Source organism: Salminus brasiliensis, chromosome 4 (assembly GCF_030463535.1).
Source record: "Salminus brasiliensis chromosome 4, fSalBra1.hap2, whole genome shotgun sequence".
Classification (NCBI taxonomy): domain Eukaryota; kingdom Metazoa; phylum Chordata; class Actinopteri; order Characiformes; family Bryconidae; genus Salminus; species Salminus brasiliensis.
In genome coordinates, this window is record NC_132881.1 from 31,493,300 (window position 1) to 31,519,530 (window position 26,231).

Genomic DNA, 26,231 nt, shown 5'->3' on the forward strand with positions numbered 1-26,231 from the left:
CAAAATGTTTATTAAAAGGAAGTGGTATTTGGTTAGTCAGAATAGTATTTGCAGTGTCAAATTAAAACAATCCATAATGTTCCACTGTTTTCTAGACTAAGCTATCAGAAATGTGTAAAATGACTTTTCTTTTTTTATGGATGTTAAGGCTGTTCATATGTTAAAAAAATCAAACCCCCCATTTTCCCATGCGCAATGCTCAATACCCAATCCTTTACCACAGTGATTACAAATTACACCACGAAGCAAAGATACCCATAACAGAAAGACTGTGAAAGCACTGGTGCTTATTAAAGGAAGGAATTGAAATAGTGTTTGATGCTTAGGTGTCCTGTTATAATGGTGGACACCCTGTCCACTCAAGTGCCTTCCAGGAAACCAAGGCTAAATAAATAAGAGGATAGAACTGCCCTGCAGTTGCAATTATTTTATTAGTATAAGTGTAACTACACTTAAATATAAAGGTGTGTCACCTTCTTTAAGCAATGCGAGAGAAGAACCACTTTTGGTTTCACAGAGAACCACGTCTGTCAACTTTTTAAAAGTCTAAAGAACTTTTACTTGATGTAAAGGTTTAAAAGATTCTCCCCAATCACACATCTCTACTGCAAGCAAGGCTCTTTGTGGAACCACCAATGGTTCTTCTAAGGCTTCACTTAAAGAACCATTTGAAGCACCTTTATTTTCAAGAGTGTAGGTGATCTGAGGATACTGCCTTTAAAGCTTGAGGAATATCACACAGCCAACTAACCTGCCCTTCAGCCTGCTTCAATTCTTCCAGCTTAAACATACATTTATTCTTCCAACTTCCAGCATAAACCTTCAGTCATTTAATCACTTTCAACATCAGATGATTAGCATTATGCTTCATTTGACATACAAAACCATACTCATCAATATTCATTAGCCTATAAAAAAAACAAAACAGAAGGCCGCTTTTCCAAAAACATGCACCCACTGACCTCCAGTGAACTTCTTAAGCTCAGCCACAAAGAACGTGATTCTTTTACAGCAGATCCAAAACCCAGCTTAGGCAGAAAGTATAGTCCTAGCCATCCAAACTAAAGTAGTATTAGATGTGGATTTTGTTTATTTTATTTTTTGCTGTCCAGCAACAAATCTTAAATGTTAGCGCTGCAAGCCAGCGGCTTAAAGAGAAATACCAGCATTTATGGTGGTAAAGACAGAATTTAGGGTGATGAAGGTTCTCCATTGTTCTCAGTGCTGGTTCCCAGGGCAGGGTGGGGGGCGAGAGGGAGGCTGTCTTGGGGGGCCTGGGGGTGCTCTGGCTGGTGGGGGTCCATGGGGTGTCCGGCTGATGGAGGGTGGTCTGTTGGGAGGGGCTGAGGTGGGGCGCATGAGGGGTTGATGGTCTGGTGGGGGCGGTGGAGGTGGAGGCCGGCGCACTGGTGTGCTGGCTGCTGCTCCTTTCACTCTGGTAAAGTTGATGCATCGACCCTGCAGGGACACAGCAGATGGTGGGATAACTGACAGTTAAGAGTTAAAACCAATGTTCTTCCATTTAGTCATAACCATGTAGCTCATTAGTCCCATCATACCATGAATCTCAATGGTCATACATTCATTCAATTCATCCCTCACCTTTTAAAGCTTGATGTAGTATGTAAACACAGATGTTTCACTCTCAAGTTCAGATATTTGATACATGAAAACTAAGCTGCAACAACAGTCCATTTTAAATTCACAGTTTTTGTGATGTTACAAAAACCAACATATATATATTAAATAAATATATATATATATATATGTCGCACAAAAAAATTCTCCAAAACTATATCCAAAATGGCAAGTTCACAGAAGAAGAAAAAAACTTTCTTAACTTTCAATGGAGGTCAATGTAAAACGATTTTATTATTTCTGGAAGCCTTTCTATTGGCCCATGCATTCTACATGCATTTTTAAACCAGTGTTAAGAACAACTGGCAGATTCACATGTCAAAAGTGACTTGGCAAAAATGGAGACACTAGGTTTTTGCATGGCAGCAACAATATCCTTCTTTTTCTGCCCATCACAGCTTAAGCCCATACATTCACACTAAAGTTATAAGGAGTGTTTCAACAGCTACTTTTTAAAGGCAAAAAGTAATTAATTAGCATGTTTAATTGGGAAATATAGGTTGTTGAAAAATGGTCTGATAAAAATGATTTGTCTTTTGAGTACAGAGAAGCACACAGACATCATAAAGAGGACTATAAGGAAATAAATAAAACAAAAGACAAAAGATAGCAGTTGGCCAAATCAGCTAAGCCACATACATGTCCACACTGATTATTGTAAAATGCAACAGCATATATAACTGGGTTTCTGTGTGCTGTCATACACACCCCAAGTTTCTGAGCATTTAAACTGATTTGTTTAACCCATTAACAATAAAAGAAGACTAAAGAGTGAATTATATATATATTCATACATTTCAAACGGCAGACTGTGACACAACCAAAATAAAATCATACATGTTCTGTTAGATCGTGCTTTTCACATATTACAATAAAAAATTATTACAACATAAGAACAGAGAACAGAAGAAATGGATATTCTTATTGTCTCTGGATGTTTGGCTACAGGTTTGAGTAAAGGGGCCAATTGAAAGTGAATACACAGTCTTTTTACCTGTATTCCACTGAAAACTAAATAGGACTAAATAGGAGGATAGAACTGCAATAGTTTTACAGGTGTGACCATATTCTCCTAGTGGTTAGTAAGAGGTCTAAGAGATCCAAAAGACATCCAAAAGATCTACTGGTCATGGAGAGGTGTTAGTCTGAAGTGGCCTGACTGGCTTTGGCCTGCAATGCCCAGGAGATGACCCCCAAGAGGGCACAACACTTCAGACACTTGGAACCTCAGCTGTCAACCATAATTCTGTCCCTGAAATCATGGGGGTGGGGTTGAGGGGCTGCAGATATGCAGTTTGGAAAGAATGGGTGCTGGTGAAAATGCCCTTCCTCCACTGAGGAAAAGCTTTGAGAAAAGCTGCATTCTTACAAGCAGAGTGATTCATCATTGTCAGGAAGGCTAAACTTTCAGAAGCCATTGTCAGGATGTTTCAAGAGTTCTAACAACCTAAACAAAGGTATTTAAAGCTTTACGCATCATTTATTGTGAAAAATGAAACATTGCGTAATTGTGCATTCATGTCCAACACTAGACTAGACTAGCAATGGCCCAGCACTGGACACAAGCTTTTGAAGATACACAGTTTTAATCAAATGTAATGTTTAATTTTAATGTTTTTGTAAAAGACATCATGAGGAAGCGGTATCACAGATTCAGTAATACTCTTATTATTTAACATTTTAGAGTTTCCTTAACCCTTAAACTTTAAGCTTATTTTTAAAGACCTATTATAAGACCTATTTTTAAGTAACTACTAACAATTAGTCATCAACTGCTATGCAATCCTTAACTGCTATGAAACTAATATGTACCTTTTGCTGTTTGATCACAAGACACTACAGTACAGGCTCAGATAGAGGCCGATATGGTTTAATGGGTTAAAGTAAAAACGCAGTTTCTTTACCTTCATCTAAATAATAAACACAAGTAAAACTCAACTAAATTCAATCATTATTATTAAAACTAAATCTAAATTATAATATAAACTGGTGGTTCTCAAAATTGGTCTTGGAGAAGCGCTGCCTCTAACACACCCAGTGTAACTAAAGAAAGGCTTGCTAATTAGCTGGTTAGAGGTATAGGGTGGGGGAAAAGGTGGGAAAACATAAATGTTACAGGGTAAAAGGACTACAGGATCTGCACTGATGTAAATTATCTAAATTTTACAAAGAAAATTATATGAATTCACATTTTGTGAAAATCAAATCAAACACAACAAGCATTAGCTAGATAAATGCTGGGGGCCAAAGAAGCTGCTTCAATCAATCAGACTCATTTAATATGATCCAGCCTGTGTTGACGAGGCTCTTTTCAACAGCTAATCGGAACAAAAAGAACAGCGCTAACCAATGAATATGTGGCGAGCTTTAAGTCCACAGTCAAGGGGAGAATCTCCCTAAATCCATTTGAATTACTTTCACTCGAGTGGCAATGAGAGCAGCCGTCAGGGGGGTGCCACTTTCTGCCACGCCATTTGATTACTCGTCAGACAAACAGATGGAGAGTTTAAAGGCCACGAGCCCAACTGTGACAGGAGAGATTCCTTCCTTTTGTTCCTGCTTCTTACAGCACTGGATCAAGGCTGGGATGAGGGGTGGACAGCCCCACTTCTTTTATTTTTATTTTCATGAGCCATAGCAACGAGGGTGCTTTCCCTCCCTGAGTGGGCTGCAATAGTTAATGTTAACTTTCAATGGAAGTCAAGGTAAACCGATTTAATTCCAAGTAATTTTGGAGCATTTCTATTGGTCCATTTATCATGAAATTGTTTTTTATGTCACGGCACAAAACAGGAAAGCATTCTAGGTGGTACATTTTCAATGTAGTTCCAATGATAATATACACTACTGCACATACGTTTAAGCACATTTAAAACCATTTATCTTAGTAATATTTGTGTGTAAAACCATGAAATCACAGTGATCACACTGATATAACATTATTAGGCACTGATTTACCAAATCAGGTGTTGGATAATAACTATAAATAATACCAGACTCCCACCATTTTAATAAACACAGTGATGTAAAGCCACTACTTTTTGTGCTATACTGAGAAAATAAACACTTTCTGCCCACACAAGGAGCTTTTTCATCCTAATTTTCACAGGTGCCTTAACCTTTGCCCAGTGATGTACATGATCTAATTTACCACAATTACAGTAAAATATCATAGTCATGAGACTCTGCAGTCGAAAGATGATGATGTCAGTATAGTAATAGTGAGGTCCAGTAGTATGTACAGTAATGTACCACGTGCACTGTGTTCAATGTGGTGTGGTCTGACATAGCTTGCTTCAGAAACTGCTGTGTAACTGCTGCAGAAGCTTGAAGCCTGCTGGGAGCCATCCACAGTAGTTCAAACACCATATGGACTGATTTCTCTCAGTTTCCCTTCTCCCTCCCTCTTCCTCGCTCTGTCTTCCTCCACCACATCTGCACAGTATTCATGAGGCTCCATTCTCATTCGGCCCATATGTTCACCCTGGTGTGGGGCTGTTGCTGTGCTGCTCACCAAATTGTCCCATTTGCTGCACACGACTACCAGAGTGATGGCTTGACCCTGCTAGCAAGGCAACCCTGAATTAAACGCCACTACCCCCCACGCCTGCCCAACAATGGTTCATTACAATAAAATGTAGGCTCTGTACCCTGCTCAGTGGCCCCATGTCACATTAAGAGGGCCCTCTGTTTAATAAGGTGTTAAATCAGACCACCAAGTATCTGCCTCAAGCCGATCCCAAACAGCACAGAGGGAAATCTGTGATCAAGTCTGGGTTACGCCTTTTTCATTCTCACTTTTATGTGAATGTGAACATTAAATGGGTAATCCCTTCTGCTAGCCAGACTGGGTCGTTTTACCTTTATGTCCCAGTGGGTCATTAACAAAAAAACAATCAATACAAAACCTTGGGTTCTTGTCTTTTCTCAGATATTCTTTGTCTTAGCAGTTAATGGGCAGACCCAGACCATGCAGGGTTACTCACTTTCAACTGGAGTAGTCTTGTAAACAGGGCAGACAAAAGATCCAACAAAGACTTCCAGGAACAAGAAGTCCTTTCTTTACTAAGTAATAAAACAAACCTGTCACTTCTGCATCACAATGTGTGCACTGAAGCTTTTGGATAAAGACTTTAACCTGAATGGCTTCCATGTTATATATTAGCTATAGGTTGTACATGTTAATGTTGAGCATTAATATTTACTTCCTACAGTCAAAAGCCTCTGAAGATAAAAGAAGCAAATCACAAATAGAGGTAAACTGATATGCTATGAAGCATACGTATTATAACACAAAAGTGAAATGGACTATTTGTGTTGCATATTTAAGTTTTAATTGAGTAGTGAGGGTGAAACTAATGTACAAAATCCTAGCCTGTAATTCTGTATAATTTTTCTTATGCAGGTGAAACCAGGTAGGAAGTCATTTATGTTTACAGTCTCCCAATTTTAGCTGAGCATAAAGTTTGGGACAAACAGAGGTCAGGTGTTTCAAGCTGCATAACTGTTTATATGTTCCTTTAATTGGGCAAAAACTGAAGACCATTAAATTTAGAACTGAGTGTCGCTTTAGCAATCAGTTATTGCATGCATTGCATATGACACAAATAATGTTTTTATACTTTGATTTACTTTAAAATATTTGTGACAGTATTTACTAGATAGGTTCATGGTTTACATGTATGGAAAATACCCAGAAATAAATGCTGAAATTACCCAGAAAAAAGTATCTTCAAATTGAACTTCTGACAGAAATACAAATATGTGATAAAACATATTTCAGATATCTATAATTTTGTTTTACTTTGCAATGCAGATCAAAATTCAATATACTGCAAATTTACCAGTATTTACACAAATGTATATTATGGACTTTCTTTAGCTTGTAAAAATAAAAGAAATATTTACACTCCTACAACTGGGTATATAAAATAAGTAGAAAATAATAAAAAAATTTAATTAATGGTCTATGTGGTTGTACCCCAACTCCGGACCCTCAGCCACACAAGCAAGGCTAACACATGTTTGAGCCTCCTAAAGGTTTTAGAAAGAAAGAAGAAAACATAAGAAAAGAAAATAAACAGACATATTGAATATAAAAGAGGTGAAAAGGGAAATATTGGGGGAAGATCTAGGCAAATGAGAAATTAATCAGAAAGCAGGCTAGCAGTGTGAAAACAGAGACAGCAGGAAGTTAGTGAGAGTATCCACTGTGTGCGTGTGTAGTCTGTGCCAGCAGGGCTGACAGGGAATTGTCCTGCAGGTGGGCATGAAACACACAGCTCACTGTGAACATGCTCAAACCAGTCTGAATGCTACAGCTGTTATCAGCCAAGCCCTCTTCTTTACTGAGTCTGCTGCCTTTCCCAACGCCTTTCAAAGCTCCTGCACAGTATACAGAGCAGCTGGGCACGGGCCCTCCCTTACACAAGCAGTCCATTCTGCAGCACAGTTCAATAAGAGCAGGGTAAATCAGATAAGTCCATCCACAGTGAGAGTGGAGCAGCGGCCTGTCCGACTCAATGGAATCAGACTGTATGGCCCACACCACTCTGGCCCACATGAAAGATGCCTTTCACGGGCACGCAGATGTGTTGCCATGACGCAGTTTGCTCTGGTGGAATAACGCAGTGAGAAATGCCTGGTCATAGAAACGGGATGCTAATGGGTCTGAAGCTGAAGCTGTTTGGAAACAGACTGACTGCACCAACGGAGGAATTACAGATGTCCCATTTTATTCAGTTAATTTTATGACCTTTTATTTATTTATCTATTTTTATATATTTTTTTTTTACTTCACATTAAAAATTTACTTTTTGCACATTTCTTTTTGTCTTTTTTAAATGTGCTTGTCTGGGGCATTCAGCCTGCAATGTTTTCAAAACTCAAAAACAAAGTTTTGTAATGCATATTATGTATTATAAAAGCATATTGTGATGCCATACTGATCACCTTTATTATTGCTGAATGCTTTTACAAGCACTGCATCAGATGCACAAATTTGAATAAATGAGTCTAGACGATACAGTACTTTACCTGGCCAGCTGTGTTCAACGGAGAGCCAGTTTAAACATTAAGAAAGAAAAACACAGACTCTGTGTAAACCACCTTATAAGGCAAAGAGACTTGCCATTTTTTGGAATTCTGGCCCAATACCACTGCATTCCAAGAATTCAGACTGAAGTATGAGGCTAGATATATATCTCACTCCACTATAAAGCCTGTTTAGTGGTTCTTTTAGGCTGAAAGAAAGTGTACTCAAAGATGGACTTATGCTGGATTTGTACCTGATCTCCAGGCTTGGGTCTCATAAGTGACACTTGGTCGTATCCACGGCGGAACAGTGCCCACAGAGCGTCCAGTTTCCCCTGAGCAAAACAGCAGACAAAAAACTGAATTCAGATGGTTCATTCAGACCCATTTCCACAGGTGTATAAAATCAAGCTTATATTATCTGCCTTTACAAACATTAGTGAAAGAAGTGTGGTACTATAATAGGATGCCCCTGCTGCAAAAAGTCAGTTTGTGAAGTTTCTTCCCTCCTAGATATTCCATGATTAACTGTAAGTGGAATTATTGATATGTGAAAGTGTTTAGGAACCACAACAATTCCATAAAGTCACAGACCATTTAAGCTACAAAGTGGTGTTGCAGAGTGCTGAGGCGCATAGTGTATAAAAGTCGTCTGTCAGGAGTTGTAAACCTGATGTTAGGGCCGCAAAGGGGGGACTCCATATAAATGACTACGGGTGTAGAAAGGGATGTCATAAAAGCACCTGTAGATGTAATGTGCAGGTGTCCCAATACTTTTGTCCATATAGCTTTGGGGGAACACAGTACCTTAATGGGAGTGTACCACCTCCTTCGCGAGGGACTTCTTCTGGAAGACCTCAATGGTTTGGGCTCGAACGGCTCAAACTCATGCTCAGGCATCTTCACCACGGCGTTCTTGGCCAATTCCAGCTTAGCCCCTTCTTCTGTAGAGCCTTTATCCCCCCAGCGCACCTAAACAACATCAGCAACTTCACAAACGTCTCATGCAAAGACATGAACCTTATCTAAACGTAAATATGCATCACTGCTCTAAGAAAACTTTGACACAGTACCTTTACAGTTTTTTGGACAATTTCAATAGTTACATTTTTCATTAGCACTTTTAGTTTTCAAAAAGTGTCCTGTAAACTGCAAAGTATGTATATTTAATAATCTATAAATGTGATAATATAATGCTGATCATGATGCAAACCAGTGAAGCCTTACTGTTTAGGCAAAAACATGCCTTTGACTGGAGGTGAGGGAAAATTTGATTCTCAGATGCATCTCAATGTGGATGTGGACGATTGTGAATCAATTCACAAATTTCAAAAAATATTTTTTTAAAGTATGCAGTAGAGGACTTGCAGTCACAGTGAGTAAAAAAAGAAAGCCTGTATAGATGCATCAAGACGCATCAATAATCTTTCTATCATCAGAGATTCCCACCCCTACCTTTGACACTGGCAAAAAGCACAGGGTGAAATTCAAGTCACATTATATGTTTCTATTGCTTCAGGGCTCATGACATCAGTTGTCACATTTGGCCTTTATACCCCTGTAGCCTCTGTTAACCTAAGTTAAACTGTGTTCAACTTAAAGTAGACTGGTAATGTGACTGGACAATACACTGCAGCATATCCAAGGCAGAATTGCCTCTGTTACAGTTAGCAGTGTTTGAATCAGTGGCATTACCTCCATTCTTTTAATGCCTCCGACCCCTCTGCCCCCATAGTATGAGGCATCCACTGTAGGCCACTTCTTTTTTGGCATCCCATCCTCATCATCAGACTCCTGCACATGCACAAATGCACACAGCCACGCACAAACACAGACATACACACAACACACAGTTTATACTTTCTCATCAAAGTTTGAATCAAGGTTTAAACACGTCTACTGATACATCCGAGTCTAAACAAACTCGTATTGTCTTCTTTTTAAAGGCTCTGTTTAAGATGCACTGTTAGTGCACTCCCACGCAAACAGGATAAACACAAAGACACATCCAAATAATGGCAGAGACAAAAATAGCATCCTTATTGTGATAGCAAATCAAAGAGAAACTTCCACCCAGTAAAGCTGTGGAGACAGAGCTCCTTGTTTGGGGAGTCAGTGTTAGTGGCACAGATGCGCACTCTAAGGCCATTTCAACAAAACTCTTTTATTTCACATCAGCCTTGCCTTTGACCTCTGTGAACAAAGCAAGCACAAGGGGCCCTTTCTGCATATTTTGCTGCATGGTGTGTGTGTGTGTTCTGTCTGCATGTTAGCCATGCTAGAGCACAGCCGCTGCTCAACTCTGAATCCTCACACTTGTGCTGCTGTTGATGCATCAGTCAGAAGGCCACCATCTGCTTAAAGTGAGACAGTAGATCTTCTCACACTCAGTGTAGAATCACCATAAAAAGTCAAAGTTATCACTGATACAATTGAACAAAATCATATTAATCTTTATTAATTATTTCCTCACTTGTAGCTCATCAAAACAAGTTCTAAGTATTTTTATTGATATCACATTTAACTATACCTTTTTATGATGATTTGTACCTTTGCTTAATATAAAAAAAAAACTGAAAATGTTTATGGATTTGTCAATTAATTCATTATGTAATTAATAATTCATATAATTCAAATTCTAACATTGAAATAGTATGTTTGTCATCAAGAGATCCCTGATGATGTCTGGGATCCAAAAACATAACTGACTTTGTTCTCACTGAGTGGATTGGAACGTGTCTTGGTGGAAGCACATTCTAGCCTTCACCCTTTAGGCAGTGGTAGCCTCATATGACAGTGAAGTCCTAGCTAATGGGTGGGAACTAAACTGGAAAGAAAATTTAGAGGGGGGAGGCACTGAAATAGTGATACCAAACTTGTTCTAGACATGTAAATATAACCATCACTGCATACGAACTCATACACACACACACACACACACACACACACACATCCACACACACGTTAAAAAATGTATGTCATGCAAGGCAGATGTAATTAGTGAAGAAACTCACAGGCTCAGGTGGGGGCGGCGGAGGGGGCTCTTTGATGACCTGATTATAATAGAAAACTACATTTTATAAAACATACAAGGACATTATGTATAAATTAGCATATTGTCACTACCATATCAAAATCTGAAAAAATGCCAGTGGCTCTTTACACTAAATACATGAATGTAATGATGAATGGACCAATACTAGTTTCATTTATTTATTCTGAAACATCTGATATTAAGTGTCTTGCCTCTTCTTAATCCAATCCTGTTGATTTTTCATGGCCTACGCGGCCACAAAACAATAGTTTAGACAGTTTTAGGCATTGTAAGTTTGTTTTGGATCACTAAAATATTAAAACTAATATTTATGCCAAGATGTAATGTTTTGTTACTACAGTGTTAAAATAAGTACTGTGTTACTGCTGTGTTGCTGCCAGGCTGTGACATCTGGACTCACCACAGTGCAGCACAGAGGCCAAAACCACCACAGCAGCAGCAAACCCACCAGCAGGAAGATCGCCAGCAATGCCAGGAGGACGATGGTGCCATCATACTACAATCAAGGAGAAATACATTCCATAAGTATTTACACATCAGAAGTGCCAGTACAGTACAACAACACAGTAAAAAAAAAAAAAAAAAAAAAAACAGGAAAAGGGAGAGCAATGTCTGAGAATGTGGCTGGGAGGGGCCTGAGACAGACAATCAAATGAATCATATCATAGTTCCCTTCACTGAGAGAGTGCAAACGTACCTGATAAACAAATGCCTCTTCTGATGAAAGAAAGCAGAAGAGACTTCACAAAAAAGAAGGATATAGAAACAATGAAGGAAAAAAAGACAAGCAGAACAGAAGATTCACAAAAGACACGAAAGGGAAGCCAAAGAAAGAACAGAATTATCAGCTGAATCAGATTCCTCAAGCTGCTTTTCTGTACTACACTTTCCCTCTGATAAAAGCAGTGTTTTTTCTTCACTGATAAAGATGTACTTACACATTCTGTGGTAGTGATGTGCACTGCACTAGTGATGTAGGACAAGCCCTCATTCATGCTGACCTGGAGATAAATCACCCTGCACCAGAGCACAAACACAAATCCCAATCACGCCTTGAGGAAAATCCACAGCCAAAACAGACTTAGAACATTCCTCTGGTGGCTTGTGTGAGCTTGAAATCACGTTATTATTCCAAGCCATGGAGTTGAGCTCAGCTCTCTCTCCCATCAAACCTTGGCACAAGAACAGTCGAATCTGGAGCAGGATAGAAAGGCGTATTCACATTACTTGGTGAGCGACCATTTCCCAACAGCTGCCTCAACGACTTCCACTCACTTCTCCTCTACTGCCTATCAGCCCGACCATCAGAAAGCTGGAAGAATGTACAAAAAGGAATTTGGCAGATAAGAGCCGCCTGGGTCAGTCCATTTGGGCATGCATTTCAAGGTTGTGGATAGGACTGCACAATACACAATATGGCTGTTAATCTTTGTCAAATACCGGGTTTCACAGGCAAGACTGCAATATGTATATGAGTGTCTAAATATGCAAATGAGCTTTTGGAGCTGAGTGCATCTTTACTATTCACAGATGATAAAAAGTTGTTGTGGGATTTTGGACAGATCAAGTCATTCACAAGATTTACAAATGGTCAATTTGGTCAGAATAGCGCAGGCCATCAGGATAACTGAATATTGCAATGACAGGGTGGAGCTTCTAATCACTCCCCATCACCCCCCAACAACAGTCCTATGCACACAACATTTTGAATACATGTTATTCTGCCCATGATGTTTTTTTGTGTTTTAGTTCGCCTTCCACAGACATGGGGACACAGTCCGCTTGCAGTCATAGATATATCATAAATACATGACACTGATGATGTTTTGTTTATAAGGTGTGCTTAGTAGTTATGTAGTATTTCTAAAAACATTTGCCAGCAGTAAGATATCTATGGTACTTTACTGTATTACAAAAACAATATTACTCTGGACATTGGCATATGAGTAGTTTGCAGCAGTGATGCATATCAACAATGGCATACTTAAAATGATCTCTAAAAAAATACAATAATCCCTTGTATGTTTAGATTACAACTATAATAAAGACATAGACTAAAGAGATGAGAGGGAAAAAAAACACTGAAAGATGGGCGAGAGGGTGGTAGCAGAAACGTTGTCCTCTGGAACATAAAGTAGGAGTAGGGAAGCAGGGTGAGGCGAGTGATAGTGAATAGTAAACAGGGGAAACGGAAGACAAGGAAGCCAAAACTTTCCTTCCTGATCCTGATGGCTTTGTTCTTCCAAAGAGAATAATTAAACTGTCTGGCAGTCATTTTGCACAACATGAGGAGAACAGGCATATCTATTAACATAATCTATTAGTCTCCTGAGAATTAATAATTATATCTGGGTCAACTTCAGCCTTTTTAGCAAAGAAAAATACAGTGAAAAACTCAAATAGTTATAATACGTTGGTGTATTTGAGTGAGGGTTCATTCTATATTGCCCTTCAGGACATCACCACTAGCATGGTCATACATTCAATCTGACGTCTTCTGAAATCAGTGAACGCTTATTACAACAGGGCAACATTGAGCGATTTACAGACAACAGAGGTACAGTATAACTAATGTGATGATATTAAACTTTTCAAAAGCTATAAGCTAATACACCAACAAACAATGAATTTGTGTGAATGGTTACCAAATGCTCTCTTTTGCACTTTTTTAGCCAGAAGCCCCAACACATGCCCTGACATGTCCAAGAGCAAACAGATTAAGACAAGGCTCTGCATTAACCAGCAGCAGACTATGCTCTATTGTACTAAAATTGAACCAGTGCACTCTACATTTCCCAATCTAAGCTACTCTGTGACTAGATGGTTATACTATTTGGCTTTCTTTGTTTACAATGGCTGTCACTCTGATGGTTCTGCTTCTGTTTTTTGCTTTGCTTCCTACAATTTAGCAGAGGATCTTTCATGAACTGCTAAGAACTCACAGGGCAACTGAATATGTCAAGGTTTTCAGTGAAAGAATAAGGAATGATTGTGAGACAATGAGATGTTGGACAATAACAGCCCATTCTTATGGACATCAAAGCTGTCAGTGTCCCTCCCAGCCCTGGCTTATGACAGCTTTCTCAAAAATGAAATCTCACCCAACATGAGAGATGCTTCCATGTTTGGCTCCACCATGGGCACTTAAGAAACTTCTAGCCTGGTGGAAATATCCACAGCTTTCTCTTCCAGGGCTATCCGCATTCCATACACAGGAAGAATAAGGGGACATATCTGTCAATAAGTTACTGTAGGGGTCTTGCCCCTGACCCCTATCTCTCTCTTTTTCTTCCCCTGCCCAAGGAAGGCATGGAGAGCCCCTTGGCAGGGGGAGGAGGAGTAGCAGGACGGGGGTCCGGTGACAGAGCCATCTCATCCTCCATCAATCAGGCAGCGGCTGGCCCTTTTTAAGCACGTCTTCATAGAGCCTCTCAGTCACCACGCGTTTGGGTGACAGCACTGACAACTTCATCTCATAAGACATGGCTACCGCTGAAGTGAAGGGGGGCTTGACAGGCAGTCTGTGCCCTAAAATCATCTACCCTTCTCCCCTTCCGCCCTTAAACATGACAAAACACACACACCTCTCATATGGCCATCCACAAATCCAAGTTAACAAACCTGACATTCTTTATTTAACATATCGTAGCTGTCTCAATAAAATTGTCTCTTCAAAATGGCAACATTAGAGGAGAAGGAAAAAACCTGAGAAGGGAGTAAATAGAAGTTGATGGAAGAAGATTTTATTCAGTAATTTTCGACCTTTTCTATTGGTTCTATCATAAAATGTTGACACAATGCCAAAGACCAGTTTTAAGTCATGTCACAAAACAATTAAATTGACCTACTGGGAGCCCTGAGTGGTCTGGTCACTATGCTGGTTTGAATCCCAATCATGCTACTAGCCATCGGCAGCTGGGGCTACGAGAGAGCACAATTGGCCCTGCTCTCTCCTCACAGTGAGTAGATGGCACTTTCTCCCCACATCACTACAGTGCAATGCTGACCAGCACTGGTGTCCTGATGCATCAGAGCCAGGTACACAGAGCACGTGTCAGAGAAGGCGTGCGTGGGCCTTTACACCTCCCAGTGTCAGGAGCATTGCATGTAATAGGGGGAGAATGTGGATGATTTGGGTAATTGGCGATGCAAATTCGGGGGAAAAAAATGGGATTTTTTTATTGACCTATCTATACCTATACCAGTATCTGACAAAGTTTGACTTTTTGTTACATCAACATCATGGATTTAATTTATTGGCCGGCACCCTTTAAACAATGCCAGTCAAACACACTAAAAACAATTGGATTGCAGTGATTCAAATAAGTGCACTATATAATTCATATTGTTCAAAAATGAATAATTGCATTTTTAGCATGCAAGAATACCCTTAGATATGTTAAGGTGTGAATCTCTTTCTCATATCCTAACTTTATGACTCACTTTGATGGGGAATTTGTTAAATTAAAGCTTCTTCTGTAGCTCTTAAGCTTGGTGTTGCTTTTAAACAAGTCATGCTTTCATTACATCTTTCCTAGAATATTGTAATTTACACTTTCCAACTAAAATAAAAATAAAACACTTCAATATTTTAAACATCCTGTGCAACTAAATTGTTAAACTAAATCTTAAATGTCTCTTAAAAAAATAAACTCACATCACTTCAACAGTTGCACTGTCTACCTTCTGCATTACATATTCAGTCTACATATTCAGTCATAAGGTCTAAGGTGCTGCCCTTGGCCCTAAACGCCCTTACACGCCTTACACGGCTGACCTTCTTTTAGATACTTATAACATATAGGATACTCTTTCTCTATCTTTCCAACTCTTTAATCTTTTCCCAGAATCTCAAGCCTTCCTTGGTCTGTTTTTACTATTTCATTGTTTTCCACACAATATGGAAAAAAAAGTATTGGGACACCTGATCAGTCAATATTTTCTCTGAAATCAAAAGTATTCAAAAATTATCCTGCTTTTGTGGTTGAGTAATTTACTCACTGTAATTTATTGTGTTTTGTGATTTGACTACATTTAGTAACAAGAGCATTAGTGTCCCAAACTCCCCACGAACTTCCCAACTTATCCCATAAATATTGGATGCAGCACCATCTTTTAAGAAAACACAGTTCTACTGCTCCACAGTTCAATGCTGGGGGGATTTACAACTCTCTAGCCAATGCCTGGCTTTAAGGCATGATGCCAATGGGTTCATGTTTATCTGCTCAAGCAAGTCCTATTCTACTGCCAATACTTCTCTATAGAAACTAGACAAGCCGTGTGTGCATTTGCACATCTGTGTCAGCAAAGTTAAAGTAGCTGAATGCATTCATTAGAAGGAGTGTCCACAATCATTTGGACATTATCTAGTATATGTCTAGTATATTATACATATTTGTATTTGTTCTTTATTCCATCCCACTCTACTTGTTAGTGTGTATGGCATAGCACCCAGGGATTATGCAGGTCTCCACTCAGTAATGCCTCTGATGTAATACGAAAAACACTTTATATGATATGGGCATGATAAACAGTGCCCAGTATTCCATTACACTATCATTATTAAAAAAACCTCCTCAGCCCATGTGAGCATAATTTTACCTGCTCTGTCATACGACAATAGTTATGCATTGTAATACAGTACAGTGTAGATATAGATGTACACAGACAGAGTGTCAAGTTGTGTAGAAAAACACCCCCTTTAGCTTCAGGAGCACCATGGCTCTCCCTCACTGCGAGACGAGAAAGGCTCACACAGTCTGAGGAAATCATCTTGACAAGAACAAGACATGAATTCCTCAAGGTGTCTAGAGCCGGCGGTGCTCATCATTATGCAGGGGGCTTGCAGCACAGTAGGCGGCTGCTCGCAGCTCATTTGCTGTGAGAGTGGAGAGCTAGCAGGGAGCTGAAGCCACTCTTCAGGGTTCAGCTCTATCTCACGTGGATACGGGGGCTCCGTGTTTTGCTAGCTCTGCTCGAGGTACCAGCTGCCCCAGGCTCGCATACACACTCACTTCTTCTCACACAAGACGAGCCCATGGTGGCTAATCTCTCAGAGACGCTAATTAAATGCTCGCCTTGCTTTCTGAACAACACGCCTGGTGTCTTATTGCGTTAGGAGGCGTAAAGCTTGACTGATAAGAAGAATTTCAAATGACATTGACCCTAATTTTTCAAGGGTACCAATTTGTGATGTGCTGATTGGCTTTAACACTTACTTTCCAACTTCATCTATCACCGGTGCTGGACAAAGCAGGAGTGTGTCTTCAATGTTTACAGGTTTCTCATCTGTAAATGAAGAACCAGTATATCTGATTTGCTTTGATATGGATGTATTTAATATCATACATACACAGAAAGTAGCCATGTGTGATCATAAGACAGTCAGGTCCTTAAACATTTGGACAGTAATACAATTTTCTGTTATTTTGTCTCACCACCAAAATACATCAATAGAGTAGAATTTCCAATTTAATTCAAGAGTTATACAACAAAAATAAGGTGTTAACTGCCATTTTACACAGTCCCTCCATTTTGTTTTTTTCAATACTCTGTAAAAAGGATGTAAATCCATGCAGCCACCTTCAGTTTTTGCTAGTTTCCAACTTTGGTTTTGTCTTCAGAAAGTGAAAAGCATTCCCAATTCGGCTGAGGACAAGTAACAGACTTGGCCACTTAAGAATATTCTGTTTCTTTGCGTTCAGAAGGTCTTAGTCTTTCATTATATATTTTGGTCCATTATCCATATGCACATGTCATATAATCAATAAACCCCAGTGACACAGTTTGCCAGTTAACAGTGTCTCCACCATGTTTCACAGGTGATGTGGTATGCATTAGGTCATGAATCTTTGCTTCATCTCAAATCCTCTGTGGTGGTGTACAGAGGCAAAATTACAAAACATGTGTCACTGTCCCAATACTTATGGACATGTATGACAGTATGACAGTACATGAAGTATTTTTTAGTAAAACAATTTGAATATGTCACACCCAAAAATATGCTTTGAAAAACAAACTCCTTTAACTCATTGGTACTTACTGACAGTAAACGTGTCATTGACTTTGAAGCTGCACAAGACTTGATTGATGTTTCTAGCGTACAAAAATCCATTTCCCTTCACTACGACTTGAAAGGACTCTGAAAGAAATACAAACATAAACATTTTAAATAAACATGAACAATATCACTCTTCAGCAGACACACAATCCTACAAACATGTAATTTCCTCTAGAATAATATTCTGTAAATAACAGAACTGCACAATATTAGAAGTAAAATTACACACACACACACACACACACACACACACACACACACACATATATATATATATATATATATATATATATATATATATATATATATATATATATATATATATATATATATATATATTCTGTAATATTAAAAAAATACATGACTTTTCAATTCACCAGAAATAAATCATTCAACATGTCATTATATTAATAATGCACTCTGTGTATCCAAGACTGGAGTAAAATCAACAATACTGGGCAGATATCTGGCTCAGGAAGATATGTAATGGAAAATGAAAACAGTGCAGATTTTCCTTTTGTATCAAGCAGCAAAAAAAATTGTAGCATGATGTGTTTCATATAATTTTACATTGCACCTGACAAGCATGCTATCTGATGTCACTATTGCTCATGCAAACATTGCAATGGCGATGCTGAAAGAATATATTGTTCAGCTCTAGTATTTAAAAAATATTATGATTACAAAAATGTTATGTTTATATTTACAGTAAAATTCCATTCTTCTGTATACAAAATTCCTTCAAAAGGCAATGCAAGTTCTCTTGCAGATCTTCCTCGCATGCAGACCTTTAAGATAAAAGCCACGTGCTGTGAAATCATAAAGTGTGCACAGCCAGAGGGTTGGTAACCATGCCCGCTTATTTGTTCCATCCCTAACCTTTCAGGAACACTCAATTCAACTGGAGAAAAAAAAAAACACAGCATATGCTCCAGTGGTGCTAATAATAAAAGTGATGCGGTTCTCAAATCTCTTGGAGTCCTCTGGCTTGAGGGGGGACTGTGGTGGTGGCTGGCAAAGCTGACTGGCTGACCTTTGTGCTTCCCCAGGCAGTGCTGGAGACCTACTGACGGCTGCTAAGCAGCATATGTTAGAGAGAAAAACACGCTCGGTTAAAATCTTTCTCAGTGGGCGTCAGCGGACCTTACTTGTGGCACAGTGAGCGTGGGTAAAGGAAGAAAATATGTAAACATATTCAATAATAAACCCTCAATATGGTTACAAATAGTATATGCTATTCTTTTTTTTTTTTTTTCAAACAAATGCTCTGCCTGTATCAGCATGCAGTCTTTACGCCTTGAACATTTAACTGCAGAAAGTTCACTGAGTGAAAAAACTCTGTGTGCAATGTGCCATCAGGGAAACACTGCGATATGTAAAGGTCAAGTGAACACCACTGCTGTAAGAAATAACCTTATGCTTGCTGTCATTCTCTCCCTCCTGCTATGCCACATAATCTCTATTTTCTTTCATTCCAATATAAAGGACATGAAAACTCAAATTTGTTACTGACATTTAAGTGTTAGGCACTAATAAATTCTCACTATAGGCAAAAGGTTTAGTTGCAAAGCACAGTGAAAGACATTATTTGTTTTCAATTATTGACTTTATGATAAGAAGTGTGGTCTTGAAACATAAAATATTTCAGTGCTTTATAAGAATTCAACGTGCCATAATTAAAGAATGGAAGGGGTTTTTATTACAGAACCTTAATCTTTTTTTCCTTACAGAATTGCCATGTTGACATTTCATGAAGACCCAAACAGCAGAAATCATCCAAAACAGAATCCTTATGTAAATGACAATCCCTTCTTGAAATATTTCTTTATTATTTATACTTATTTCCTATATATTCTGTTCATGCTTGGTTTGTTTTTGTTTTATTAAATGCCCCCCTCCTTGGGATGAGAGGGCATCACTGATTCATGACATAAGTTTTCCTACTAATAAAATACTACAGGTCTTCCAAAAAGAGTGGTGGCAGGAAAAACAAACAAACAAACAACTTGAGTTTCTGGTCCATTTAAAAACTCTTTACATGATGAAAACTGTAGCTGTTTTTTAATGGTGTGAAAAATAAGCCCAAATCTTTCATGTAACAGCAACGATATGGTAAGGCTGCTAAAGGTGATGTCAGTCTCATATCTGGAGATCACTGATGCCATTTCATAAACACATCCACATAATCTAGATCACTAATGCTATTTCACGTAGATCTGCACAAAATACATCTACATAAATTCCACCCTTTCTCTATCAAATGAACCTGTCACTACCTTTCTAATGAACCCTGTCGGATATGCAAATGCTTCTCGTCTCTCTGCCACTGGAGTAGCGAGCCTCATCCTGGCCTGCCTAATGCGCCGTCTGCATGGCTGAAATCGTTAATTCCTTTTAATTTCAGGGGCTGCAGCATGCACGTCCTTTTCCTCCCGTGTTACTGTCAGACGTGTGTGTCGGGTTGTGACAGGGCAGCGCGGGGGGAGGAAAGGTCAGCCTTGGGTAGGCGGTGGACAGTGCTGGCAGCAAGATGGTGGGCAGGGGCTGGTACGCTGTCGACCCGCGCCTTCCTCTACATGCCGAGCTGACGATTCCCATCCACACCTGAGAGTTTGACAGGCTGGGCCAGTTAGGGAAGGGTGCCTTGTCCAAGACTTTTCAATCACTGCCAGAGCAAAGGGGGCGGGGGTTGGGTGAGCAGGGTCTGCTCTGGGACCATGAGCATTAATCAAAGCAACGATCACTGTCATGTCAGATAGTAAACTCTGTGTTCTTAGTGTGGACAGAGATGGCCTGTTAGCAGGCGATGTGGCCAGGTCACTTCAAATCAGCCTGATCCAGGAGAAGGCCAGCCATGACAGTGGCTTAGCAAACTGAACAACACCAGGGCCATTTTTGCTAATTACCTTAAAACATCTTCAGGTATGGGACAGTTCAGGAAATAATACATGTACTGTTGTCTGCTTTACCATTTAATACATCATTAGTATAATGCCATGACAAATTGGATGACTCCAAAATAATACAATATGTTCTCGAGTTATGATGACATTCATTGTCATTATTTTAATTAAGGCTGGAGTTCATTAATCAGCTATGTCAATTTAACTAGTTTGGGGTCATTAACATAAAATTCAGACTTGTTAAGGTCTAATGATTCTGTATAAACAATGGACAGGAATTACAAGCTATTTGACTCTAATAACATGACTGTACACAATTAAGATAATATAACTGGATTGATTAAGCATTAATTTACTTCAAAATTTCTAATATTAAACACACTGATGAGTCTACTGTAACAATACGACTGAAGAGCAGTTACATTCTTTGGCTTTCATTCAGTCATCATTTGACAGCAGTCCCAGAACCTACACTGCTTCCACTGATGTCCCACAAAGTGACAGAGAACTTATTGTTGGGAATGATCAAGGGATATTAGAGAGCTGTGTTTTTTGCCTGGCTGGTTCTTCTTGGCCTAGTTTGCCACATCCGATCTATTATAAGGTCCTGTGCTGCTGAATGGCCACGCTGCAGCCTGGCCTTTAACAGTGAAATGCCCATTTGTTTAATTGACTGCTGCTCGGAGGACAGGCCTGCCACACCGAGCGCTGGTGTGTAGAGAGCAGAGGATGGATGAGGCTTGACATGACCTTATTAGCATGCACTTACTGCATGAGAGTGCACTTACAGTGTAGTCTCGGCAGCAATGAGGCTTAGTGGATTAGCTCTGCCCGGACATGATCAATTTTCATTTTCTGATGAGCGCACATTACACCAGGGCAGCCAGCCAATTAGCACAGAAACATATTCTCAGACTGCTGTCTCAGCCTACAGTCTCCACATATTTTCATATTCTGATGTTATGTGTATATTATGTGTTAAGGTATGCAAATAATGCAATAACAGGTAATTTAACAGATTCACACTGAAGATTTTACCTCCAGCACACACGCTTGAGGGCTCAGCTGCCAAAATCTCAATGCACGACTTTTTGATGATCTAAAAATTAATAATATAAAAAAAAGAGAAGAACAAACAAACATGATGCTAGCAGTTTACATGCATTGAAAAAATCTAAGGTAAGACCATCACAATAAAAGCATTGAAAGATAAACTTACAGAATCAATCATTCCTCTCAGGGCCTGGAAACCTCCCACAACAGGAAACACATGCTCAATTGTGTCTGCTATGGTGGCCAGCTAACAAACAGTACAATATTACTCGTAAGTTCACCCAGAACGTAGACCTGTACTATTGTAAGATTCACATTATGTTATAAGAAAATATGTGTAACAATGGCTTGTCGCTTTGTACCTGGGTCTGATTGAAGTCTTTCACCCCCACACAGTACACTATGGCTCCCAAAGACCTGGCCCGCCCTGCCTACATACACACACACACACAACAAACACACAGTCAAACCATGTGCAAATGCTACACTATATTAGAGAAATACAGAGAACAGCTACACTCAAAATGACACCACTAGCTTGTTTACTTGCCTCTTGCTGGGCTGTGATTAACTGATTTGTATTTAGCTCTCCATCCGTCAAAGCAATGATAACACTGGCTGTGCCTGCAAACCAAAAATCAAAATGCATGCTTCATTTTTTTTTGACTAAATGTCAAACCTAAATACACTATAAGCCAATGTGACACTTACCATACTTTCCATAATATATTTGCTCGTTGGCCTGTAAGTGCAAAAAAACTGTCACTGATATTGAATAGTGGCAGAATTTTGGACAAAACCAGCATGAAAACAAGAATGAGATACCTTCTGCAATCCAAGATTCATATGTGTGTCACCTCCTGGTACCTCTCTCTTGAGCATGTTTAGGCCTTTGGTAATTTCACCCCTATTCATTAGGAAAGAGAAACAATTGGGTCTTAGTATTTAAAAAAAATTAATGGTGACATCATTGTTTTCCCGTACTTTCTCCCAAATGTTTCTATGTATTTTCTAGGACTCCTCCAACACACAATGCTACCATTGCAGGGTGAAGACGACCAGGTCTTTCCACTGAGTCATCTGAAGTCAGCCAACATGATCTATGATCTCCTAAAGAAGATGAGGGCCAACGCTTAGACTGCTGCGACACTTGCCCCAGCCGTTTTATTTTTGAGCTACATGGACCAGCTATATAAAAACCGCTAGCAGCACACAGACACATCATTAAGGTGTATGGAAGTCATACCTATTCTCAGTTAGTTTCATGATGACGTTCCCACGTGTAGAGAAGACAATGAATGACATCCTTAGCATTGGGCTAGAACATGAATTTGTGAATTTAATATTAAATATTTAATTTTAAATTGCACTGTGATCTTGTCAAATAATGTTAATTAAAACAGAAATTACCTTATAAATTTCTCAGCAAGATGTTCCACAAATGAATAAATTTCAATCCAGTGATTTTTGACACTTCCAGACCTGCAGCAAAATAAAGGAACAGAATAATTGTTAACTGTTTGTTTTCAGAACTGGCAATGGGCAATCTGAAACATTCCTGTTTTTACAACAACTTTACATTAGAAAACATTCGACCAAAAAAAAAAGTGATCTGAGTGACAGAACTCCTGAAAAATGAGCACAGCTCACAAATTAATTACAACTCCCAAATCACTCTCAACAAAGGCTAATTGCCTTAGTGCCAGATGATTCTGTCTCTTGCTAACAGGGAGCAAGGCCCCCTCCTGCTGGAGCAAGTCATTTGAATTGGAACAGATGGCAAGAGCCAAGTGTAACAGGTTTGGATCCAAAATACATCTGGCATCAGCATCAGAAAGGTTTAGGGATTTTAGCCTGACTCAGTATGATCGTATCTGTCTAAATATGGTGACAGAAACTAAATATCATTTTGACATTCACAGATCTATGTTTACACCACTATTACATACACAAGTCATAACATATTCTATTGACACCACAGTACAACAAAGCAAGGCCCTGTACTGAGTACTGTTCTTGCAGTCTGACTGCAGTGAGTCCTCAGAGCTGAGGTTAATCTTGGACTACAGCATCACATTGCATTGTGAGTTCTGAAATAATGACCTTGAGTGTCCACAGATTGTAAGAATGAGGCCTGAAATAGCTTAGAATTCTTTTATTAATTCAAACAGCATAATAAGATCATGACTTTAATGATAAATACATTATAGAGATTGTGATCTATAAAACCTTCAAGAGTAAAAAATGTAGTGTGCCTTTATATATTATTTATTTTTGCTTCTATTGTCTACAGAACACTTATCAGGAGATTTTCTAGATAAAATGTTAAAACAGTCAACGTCTAATATATCACTGTAGTTCATCTATTAATTTATTCATCTTTTTACCCGATTTGTCTTTCATGTGCAATTTTTGCAAGCACAAAAAAATTGCAAAATACAACAAACTGTATTTACTGTAAATTGTTTGAGGGGATTTTAGCTTTTATAAAAAGTAGCTATTATAAAAGGCAATAAAAGATTTCCAAATTACTTGAAATTATTTATTTTAAAGGTGTGGGGTTCTGGAAACATCTTCTTAAACATCAAATATCATATATTGATTGCACATATTTCACAACAATGTGTGGCCACAGATGGATTAAACATATTTAAAATCATATTTCAGAAACATGTCACACCCAAAATTGGTCTGTTGCATTCTGAAAATAAAACAAAATTCTGATTTAGCAGTTTTCCTTAATTACCACAACAAGAAAATAAACACAACAGCCTCTAGATTTACACACTTATGCTAAAGCTACTACTAACAATATAAAACCACTGTACAAAATTGCTTGGTATTCATGCCTCCTTTAAACTGCTGACATGAGCAAGCAACAGAAAGTCAAGTTCATGTTCATCTAGGTGTAAAGCATGCTAGAGCATGTTGAGCTATTCACAGTTCCCAGGTGCTCAAAATCTGTGTGATCAAGAAGTGCGCTCTTCAACAACCCTGGACAATCTGCAGATGTCAAGCATGCTGGATTAGGAGGACAATAAGGGCAAAAAGATCAAACCACTGAATAAATAAAAGAGTCCTGTTAATGGCACCGAGCAGTACACTTATTAAAATATTAGAGGTGCAAGAAATGGTTCTTTGTGCAATGTTTGTAACTGAGATATGTGAAGAACCTTTACATTGGTAAAGAAGACAGAATTTGTAGGAATATAATTTTGTAGTTCACGTGATTCAGATTTTTTATTAATTTAATTGCTCATGATTCATTCAGCAGTTTCATATGACCTCAATATGAGTGGGAACCACAGGTAAACCCCCCACAACAAACTCAACAAACAGTTATGCTGGTGTATTCAGAGGCACTGTCTGGATTAAAGAGGCAAAACAGACTGTACTAGACTTTCTTATCCTGGCACAAACTGCTCAGACCTTGGTCCAAGAAAGAAAGAAAATCTCTCATCTCCTTGCATCACTGCCCAGCCATTAACAACACCGACTGGAGCTCGGGGTCTATTGGACCTACCTACCATGTGCACAGAAACTGAACATGCAGCATTAGATTTTACTCTGCACATCCTGGCTGCTGCCCTTTGGGAATATCTCCAGCTGGATAATGCATTGACTAGACATCAGGACTGTTTTCTTCAACGCTGGATGACTGGAATGCTGGAGTCATTCAGTCTAATGCAATAGCGACTAAGAATGCAAGTGACACCAGGACTGTTTCTGTGGGGGGACAACAACTCAACACAACTCAACTGGCAGTCAAAGCCTGACATTAACGGTTTCATGACACCAAACGCTAAGAAATGTGGTGTAATAAATTATTGTAACTTTGTCTAACTGCGCCTCTGAGGACAAACCCAGTTGCATGGGAATGAGAACGACTCGAGATGCTCTGATACGAGGTCCACTTACTTGTCGAGGACAAAATACAAGTCGAATGCACCTTGACAAGACCTCTCCTCCGGGTTATCACTGGGCTCGGCTGTACCGGCTGGAAATCTGAGCACCAGCGCGGCCAGCAGAGCCACGGCTAGACCAAAGTTAGCCAGGGCGCGCGCCATCTTTTCCACACACTTTTTTTTACCCCAGAAAAGAAAAGGCACACGGCAAAAGTAGGCTTTCACATAATCCCCCAGAGAAGAAATAAATCTCTGCCGGCAAATGTATTCCACAAACGTGACACTGACTCGTTTTGTCACGGTTTTAAACGGCCGAGCGATGCGAGAGTCCGCTTCCAAAACATTGTGGAACAGCCCTCCTCTACAAAACCCACCCGTATTTAGACCGACCCCGCCCCCAGAACTGTGATTGGCTGAAATTAAAGTCAGTTCCGTTCCAATTGGCGGTCCGCGTGTGAGTATTAACTATTACCCAATGCAAACGCAGGTAGCTGGGATTGGACGGATAACAGGTGGGAAAACAACATGAGGGCCACTGGACACCGGACGGTGCAGAGGCATGATAATGTGGAGACCTCCCTTCT

At 39.3% G+C, this 26,231-nt stretch overlaps 1 protein-coding gene across 3 annotated transcripts; it reads right to left on the reverse strand.

The window, feature by feature from the left end:
• Positions 1 to 25,987, reverse strand: antxr1d (ANTXR cell adhesion molecule 1d). Of its 3 annotated transcripts, none has more exons than XM_072677996.1 (18): positions 25,661 to 25,987; positions 23,153 to 23,224; positions 22,989 to 23,060; positions 22,568 to 22,649; positions 22,454 to 22,484; positions 22,289 to 22,366; positions 22,105 to 22,169; positions 21,909 to 21,989; positions 21,728 to 21,788; positions 17,769 to 17,867; positions 16,945 to 17,014; positions 11,665 to 11,743; positions 11,127 to 11,222; positions 10,686 to 10,724; positions 9,367 to 9,465; positions 8,479 to 8,643; positions 7,926 to 8,006; positions 1 to 1,458 (listed from the first exon to the last, which is right to left on the reverse strand). In XM_072677996.1, exons 1-18 carry the CDS (start codon positions 25,807 to 25,809, stop codon positions 1,219 to 1,221), a joined length of 1,659 nt encoding a protein of 552 aa, XP_072534097.1. In that variant the 5' UTR covers positions 25,810 to 25,987; the 3' UTR covers positions 1 to 1,218. The 3 variants fall into 3 exon arrangements, with proteins under 3 accessions (XP_072534097.1, XP_072534096.1, XP_072534095.1); XM_072677995.1 differs by lacking the exon at positions 25,661 to 25,987 and adding an exon at positions 22,782 to 22,852 and having other exon boundaries at positions 23,153 to 23,165; XM_072677994.1 differs by lacking the exon at positions 22,989 to 23,060 and having other exon boundaries at positions 25,661 to 25,906.
• Positions 25,988 to 26,231: the final 244 nt, after the last annotated feature.